Genomic DNA, 8206 nt, shown 5'->3' with positions numbered 1-8206 from the left:
AAGATAACAAGTAGTATGGTATTTTGCTTTGGGGAAGTGAAATTATTAAAGGTAAAATTTTAACTTAGACATAATCTAATATACCTTCGTATAGTTAACTAATAGATTATAAAACAAGAAGATGCTCAACGAGAGGCTTTTTTGCATGCAATACTGGAGACCATAAATTCCTCATACAGAAAGAGTTGTGGTCATGATGTAACTCTCAAGTAGGCCATGGTTGTGGTGCTTTAATTTTGACAGTGCGATAAAATGCTTCTTTCTTTTCTTATAATGACCGCTCTCTTACGTGCATGATATAGCATTACGCCAAAAGGCAGCGTTCAGATGTGAATCTTGTATCTATTTTTTTTAAAGAATATCTTGATCTGATGTACCGAGACAGGTTTGATACTTGGTAAAGACGTAAGGTTATCCAGCATACCTACATCATCATTTCATTTACCCAAATTATGTACTTCTTCTTTTCACTGCATGACAATTTTTACCTCCAATCCTACCTAGACTGGGATGAAGGAATGAACGGTAAGTAAACAACAAACAAACAAAAAAAGTACCACGTCAAGAAACAAATATAAAACTTATTTGAAACTTCTACCACCGTAAAGAGGGTCAAATTATAATTGTGTGGTTTGGTAAATGTTAAATAGAAATAATTAATAGGGAATGCTGACTATCTTGATAATGAGTGAATTGTATTTGACATTTGATTCATCTCCCGACCTGGTTAACCTGACTATGATTGAAACCATCATCGATCGATTTTTTTTCTCCTCTTAACAAAAACCAAACACATTCCTCTTCCTCTCATTTTTGTTATATTTATTCTTTAATTGAATCCATTCAGTTTTTTTAAAATAATGGGTGAGTCTGCTTTGAGACGAGCCAATTTTATCCGCCTCGTCTCGTAGATTTTAGTTTCTTACTTACTTTTAGATGAAGATAACTTGACTAGACGTCTATCTATAATTATAATTATAATAATAAAAGTAACCCTGCTTCTTAGTCTCAGTCTCAAGTCTCAACTCCTTTTTATAATATCTATCTATATCTAGATATTATTTTATAATCTTAATCTAGATTCAACAAGTGAGTGTAGGATAGTGATAGAGGGCTGATCATTGAGTTGAGGGCTCAAGTTCAGTGTTCAAGTTGAGTTCTAGAGCTCTTTTTACAGTACAGTATTCCACTTCTACTACCGTCGTGGGAAAATTAATAAAAACGTCCAATTTTATTTAACTTTCGATCATATATTATTATTATTATTATTATTATTATTATTATTATTATTATTATTATTATTATTATTATTATTATTTCAGGTATCAGAGATAGGTGGAATTTATTTTGTTGAGAGTTCGTTGCCGACCAAACCATCAAAGTGGCGGATGATACAGAGCAACTCATCATGGGCAGGAAGTTTATAAGTGGTAATGAGTCCAAGTACAAATTCCTGTCTCGAAATGCTGCAGGTGATGGTTATGCTGACTTGCAGGCAAGTCCCCTTTGCGTTTATTAATTCTATTCTTCTGCAACCATTGGCTAGGATAATGGAAGAAAAAACAAACAACCCTGTCAATCTCTGATACTGATGCGGATTGATAGTGATAACAGCAAGAAATCTCTGCCTTAGGATTACATATTAAAAAATGCTCATCTTTACCGTTTTGTGCTTTTTGCTATGCTCAATACAATACAGTGAGGATTTTTTATTCATTAGGCTATAACAACTTTTTTTAAATTTAAAAAATTACAAATTACCTGCAAGTTGTTCGTTTTATGTTAGAATTTCAAACTTGCCCATGCCATACCCAAGAGTACATAGCTGGGGTCAGATCGTTTCCAATCATTGTCACCCTCTTGATCACTATGAGCATCACTTGAATTTGTTGCAAGATGAGACTTTAGCACTCTTAATCTGATAATGATCACCCCTCTACTTAAACTGCCTGTTGAATAAGATAATCTAATCAACAAAACATTATTCCAATTTCCAAACTTTTTAATTATATTATATACCATTAACAGTTTGAGAGACCTCCCACCAAGGTGCCATACAAAGCTATCATGTTGGCAACAGCGCTTTTCGTTGGAGGAACCGTTCTCATCATCGTTGGAGCCTTGTTGCTGACTGGGTACATCGATGCCAAGGTAAAAACACTGAGGTTTTTAAAAATGTGTCGTTTTGAAAATAGCAAATTATGTTACTAAAATGTTTTGGGATTAACCCTTTCTTCAACTAAGCTTCTGTGTAATGCTTTTGTGTGAAATATTTTTGCGGATCACTGCGCCAAGCATAATAGTGTGGTAATTACTTTCATAGTATGAATATTCATTAAATCTTTCAAAAGTGGCCCAATAATCTCGATAAATTTTTTACTTATCATCATCATAAAACATTGTATAATATAGAAGTGGACCTACGACGTAAACCTTATTAGGTTTGATGGTTTATATCATTGAGAACATGCCCTGACCGTATCCCTGCAGGAAAGGCGTGCCCCTATTGTTAAATGCATGCTGCAAGAATATCATAATTAATGGTTAAGCACTGAGACCAATCTTTTTAAAAAAATGGTAATTGTCATTGCCACTACTGCAAATTAATTCCAAGGCTGATTGAGATTGAAAACAACAAAAAGAATGTTTCAGGCCCCTACACCTCTGTGGTTAAGGTCACCAGCCATAATGTTTATTATCATATTTCTTTCCTGCTAGTATTCCGACAGGACCTGGCCTGTGCTCATCCTGGGGTCCCTCATGTTCATCCCTGGCGTTTACCATGTCCGTATTGCCTATTATGCCTACAAAGGATATGAGGGTTACTCTTATGATGACATTCCCGAGTACGACTAAAGACACAGACAATCTTGGACACAGCACATCTTGACATGCCACAAGTGACCTGTTACCAGAATAACTTCCAGTTATTTTACATTCCATTCCTTCTTTGCCTGACAGAAATCTTCAGCCTCTTAGGTTTTGCTGAAAAAATTCTCTATTTCTTTTTTGTATGTAATGTATAAATATTTTTACACTCCTGACTTTAAGAGGAACAATTATTTGTTTTTGTTCTGCAATATCCCTGAATGAATATTTTGCTCTTTTGTTTATTTTTAAAAGAAATTTTCCCTGAAGTTAATTATACAACTTGGAAGTATGTAAAGCTTTTTTTATTCTTCTCAAAATCCGCTTTTCTACAGATTCTCTATTTCTGTAACCTCACTTCAGGCACTTTTGTTTTTCTTTTATTGGGCAAGATTATTAACATCCAATTTGTAAACTTTGGACAACAAGGTGATTGCTCCTGACATCAGATGTTTGTTTGATGGATTATCTCTATTCCTATATGCAAAACGATGCCACAGGCAAATGTGGGTTTTTTTGTTGTTTTTTTTCTTTTAAATGAAACTTAAATTTTGGACTAAGTAAATGTTTTATGTTTTGATATAGAAATACTCAGGCTCCTTTCATTCACCTCAAAGGGTCAAGGCCACAGCTATATGCTAGACACAAATTAAATAACAATTTATTACATTTCCTTTACGGCTTTGAACAATTTGGTCATACATGTGAAATTTCATTCCTTATTTATAAAATGTGCTTTGATGAATTGGGGGTGATTTCTATTTCTTTCATGAAGGCAGTTCCTTTTTGTTATCTCTGCTGATGTTGAATTTACATTTAATTCATAATTGGTTTTATTTGATATATTGTTTTCAAGGAAGTCTCGGGTTTGGTGGTTTTTGACAAGATTAGAGTCATTTTAATCGATCAATATTTGAAGGACTAGTTTTCTGTGGAAAATTTTAAGAATGTGTTTTTTTCAGAATACGGCAGCATAGAAAGCGGCATGTTAATGTTTATGCAAGACTGTAAAACTTTTGGTGACAGATATTTTACAGCTATTGTATCAGCTTGTTACTAAGGATCACATAACCAGTGCCCTTTTTATAATATGTTGGTGTAACATTTAAATGTAAGTTTTAAAGATTAAAGAATAAATATCACTTATATGATGTATAAATTTATAATCCAACTCCGCTTTCCCATCAGTTTTTTAATTAAGATTTAAAATCTTGACAAGTATTGCTCATCAGATAGTCGATTAATATTTTTCTATTTTTTTATAAAAAAATTTTTTTTTTGTTGGTTTTGTTGTGATTGAGGAAAAAAATCTAACAACCCACACATTTTTTTTTAGAATGTCTACAAGATGCAATAATGATAGGAAATGTACCATTACTGACAGACTGACAAATTAGAGAGCAGGCACTGGTTAAAGATAAGTATCTGAAAAGATTTGTATAATCCAGTGCCATACGAAGGAGAAAGAAAAATACAAGAAAAAAAATCAGCCTGCCTAACTGCGGATTGAACCTCAGACCTCCTGATTACCTTTGATTTTTGGGGATGGTTTTAATTCTCTTGAATACAGATGGGAAATCAAACAAATTTATTCAATTTTCACTGAAGGTGAACTCGGGAGAGTTAACTTGTATTTTTTTCTGTGTTGCCTGGCACTGGTTCATACTTTTTTTTCATTAATGTCAAATATTGTGAAAAGATTCAAACTAAAATCAGTGTTCCCAATGTGAGTAATTATTTTGGCATGTTTGCATGTTTTTTTATAATAGTATAAATTATATGTGATAGAGGTGGGCTCGCTATTTTTGACTCACCTTGTAGCATGTGACTCACTTCCTCAAAGCGGTGTTTTGTTTGGGTGATTTAAATGATGAAAATTTAAATCGAAGTAAAAAAAAAATGAGACTAAGGTTAAGTTGATATGTTTGATCAAGAGAAATGTATATAAGACTTAACATTTCACATTTCTAGTCATTTTAGATTAAAATCTCCTTTTGGCATCAAGACAGGTGTCACTCAAAAACATGGCTCATTAACCCTCTCCTTACCACCTACAGCAAAATCGTCACATTTGTTATGACACAATATACATTTTTCTCATTCGGATTTATTTTGTACATCACAAACTTTGAAGAATGATCTTTCTTTAATCAATAAGAACATAAAGTTGTTATGTAGAGAACTTTTTTGAGTTTTAAAAAATCAATATTTCTGCTCGGTAAGCCTGCCATTTTGGAAAAATACTGAAAATTATTTGTAAGGAAGGAGTTTTTAAAAAAGCAGGGAACCAATTTTCTCAGCTCACATCTGCACCAGATTATTTTCACATTGATATTTAGAAAAAGTACATTTTTTTTCCATCAATAAATCCATCCATTTTAGTCTTCTATTTGCTTTAAGAATTTGAAATTTTATGCAGACTTGACCCAGGGGTTGAGTTGCTTGGGGTTGCTTTTGCATGCCCCTCTTTGGTTGATCCTGTCATATTACCGGTTTGAGGGGGAGAGTCACATGTTGCCTATCCTTTGTACAGCTTTAAAAATGTGTGTTGTCTGTTGATCTGAATTTCTTGTCACTAACTACAAGTATATTGTTAAGTCAGTGCTGTCTGTCATTCGAAATAATTCTGCCAGTATCTTTGTACTCCATTTTATTGTTTGCTGATTTTTTTGTTTTATTGAATTGTTGTTATCCATTTGAAAATTTTGGCTTTTTCTTTTCTTATTTTTTTTTTTTTTTTTTTTTGGGTTGTCACAATTTCCTCTGCAACGAAAAATCTCAACACACAAGAGTGATGTGATCAAATACGTTATCATCAGGTTGAGGATGTCATTTTGCATTTTTTTTCTTTCTTTTTTTTTTTTTTTTATATTAAAAAAAAAATAATTTACAGACTGTGGTAGGTTATGGCATTTAGAAACGTTTACCACAGTTCAGTGATAAGTGATTTATTTAGTTATGAACTATGTCTGTTTTGTAAAAAATGTATTGAGTGCATATTTTGTTAGATAGTTTCTTGGCAAAACAAAGCAGATTATAATTTTTAAATGTTGAGGTTCCATGATCGTCAACAGATCTATAAACATCCTTGAATGTATTTGAGTTATCTCCCTTATTAATGTTTATATTAGCGGTTTACCATCACTATAACAATTACTATTATCATGATGATGATGATGATGATTATTATTATGATGATTATTATTATTATTATTATTATTATTATTATTATTATTATTATTATTATTATTATTATTGATATTATTTTTTTTGTTTTGTTTATTTCTTTCTTTCTTTATTTATTTATCGAGACTATATCTTGAATCCTTTCATCACAGTAAATCTTGTAAATCCAGACAATGTCGTATTGAATACTGTAATCCATTGTTATGTATCCATATGTATTTTGTATTTATCCTTTAAAAACCAATTTTTTTTTCTATCCTGCACATATTTACGGGGTTGTGGAATTTTATTACCTTGCATTTCATCTTTGGTCGCAATATAGACAAATTTTCTATATCCTATTTTTATGAGAATTTACTTTGAATTCCCACCACTATGACATTCTCTAATTTGATTTCTTTATAACCTAGTCACCTTTGTGTCCCATTGCCTCAAAACAGTAGCATGTCGGGAAGAACTTGAGCTTTAAAACAAACAGTTTTCAATATATATAAAGTGAAATATTCACTTAACATGCTCAAAGTGCTTTACTAGGGGTCCCTAGCGAACAGCAAAACTTAGCATGTAGGACAAGACATGATGCCGCATTTTTAACCATTTTTTTTTGTTTTCAACATATAACCCTGTTAACGGCCAGGCACACATTTTACACTTGAGTATGTTGAGAGAATGTGAGTAAAGAGCCGGTTTCTAGGATTCAACTGTGTGTCGCTCAGAATGTATTTCGAACCCATAACCTTCCGATCTGAATGCGAGTGTCATACCACAACCACATAAACCAGATTCCAGAAAGGTCATTTGAAGTCAAAATAAGCTAAACTGTAACAGTTTAGCTTTTGTCACTTTGAGAAATTGTATTCATTCTTCTCAACAAATATAAAGACATTACTGAAGTCCCATATTTTTTTCTACTATAAACTCAGTTTTTAATATCTAAACCACCATGACATAATACCGTTTAGAGGCGGTAGCTCACAGTTCATTCTTACTGTCTCTTTTGAGGCTAAATAAAGCCCTTCATTTATTATTGCTTTGAAAAGACAACAATAAGAATTAACTAGATTTCTAACCGATTCAGCACAGCCACAAACTGTTGGCAATGAAGTTGGGTTTTTTTTTTTTTGTCGTTTAAAAAAGAAAAAAAAATTATTTACACTCTTAAAAATCTGAAAGAACTAATCTTGTTACTTTTGTTAAGTCAAATCAAATGCCAAAACATAAAAGCTGTTTTTTTTTATATCCTTGAAATCTTTAACTCACTCACATTCAACTATTGCCAAATAATATTCAACTTAACCCTGACACAATCATGGTCCATAATTATGTGGTCTTTAGATCTTTGTGTTATAAGAAAGACAACTGTGATAGGATTTTGTTGAACTCTTGTCTTGATAATATCCCTTGGTCAAGTTTTGATATGTGTAAACCAACTGAATTGGCTCACTAAGTCATTTGTTAAAAAGAGAAAAAGAGAAAGGAAAGAAAGATGCCATTTTGCATATGTGAAGTTGGCAAAGCCAAAAACTGATATTGATAAATTGATTATACTTATTATTATTATTTCCATTTTCCTATTTTCATCATTGTTGAATTATTTTGATAGTCCAAATATATGGAAATCATCTGATCTCGCATGAATGAATGTGACTATTCTATCTTTACACATTAATCTATTATTTTTATTGAACCTTGGGGGTACTGATAGCTCAGTAGGTAGAGCACTCGCGAGATTGATCCGTGATGAAGTCAAGAATTTTATTTCTGATCCCCTTGTCCACCCAGCAGCGATTGGGTAGCTGGGTCTGTTAGATCTGGTGTCAAATAGGTACTTTGCAATAGACTGGTGTCCTATCTGAAGGGTAGCAAGCAATTCGCTATCATCCATTTCATGCTATAGAAACTGAGATAAACTTCAACTTCATGGGGCTAATGAACCTGAAGAACTTCCTATATTTTTTTTTATAACGCCTTAATTGTGTTTATTTAAAGTAGGTATGTGATGAAAGAGATGCACCTCAAAAAAGCAACGAACTATTTTTTTTCTTTTCAAGTCTGTGCCAGATTATTTTCACTGTGAGATTTTGAAAGAGGTCCCTATACCAATTCAAAATTGAAGGAAAGTCTTCTATTTAAAATATTTTTTTTTGAGATT

At 32.3% G+C, this 8206-nt stretch overlaps 1 protein-coding gene across 1 annotated transcript; it reads left to right on the top strand.

The window, feature by feature from the left end:
* Positions 1-492: 492 nt before the first annotated feature.
* LOC144965669 (transmembrane protein 230-like) lies at positions 493-4768 on the top strand. The gene is made up of 4 exons (XM_078901247.1): positions 493-525; positions 1323-1495; positions 2029-2151; positions 2719-4768. Exons 2-4 carry the CDS (start codon positions 1409-1411, stop codon positions 2854-2856), a joined length of 348 nt encoding a protein of 115 aa, XP_078757373.1. The 5' UTR covers positions 493-525; positions 1323-1408; the 3' UTR covers positions 2857-4768.
* Positions 4769-8206: the final 3438 nt, after the last annotated feature.

The sequence above is a fragment of the Berghia stephanieae genome, chromosome 2, assembly GCF_034508935.2.
Source record: "Berghia stephanieae isolate SIO BIC M18660-M18661 chromosome 2, UCSD_Bste_1.3, whole genome shotgun sequence".
Classification (NCBI taxonomy): Eukaryota; Metazoa; Mollusca; class Gastropoda; order Nudibranchia; family Aeolidiidae; genus Berghia; species Berghia stephanieae.
The sequence above is the reverse complement of the archived record's forward strand: the minus strand, read 5'-3'. Positions and strand labels throughout refer to the sequence as shown.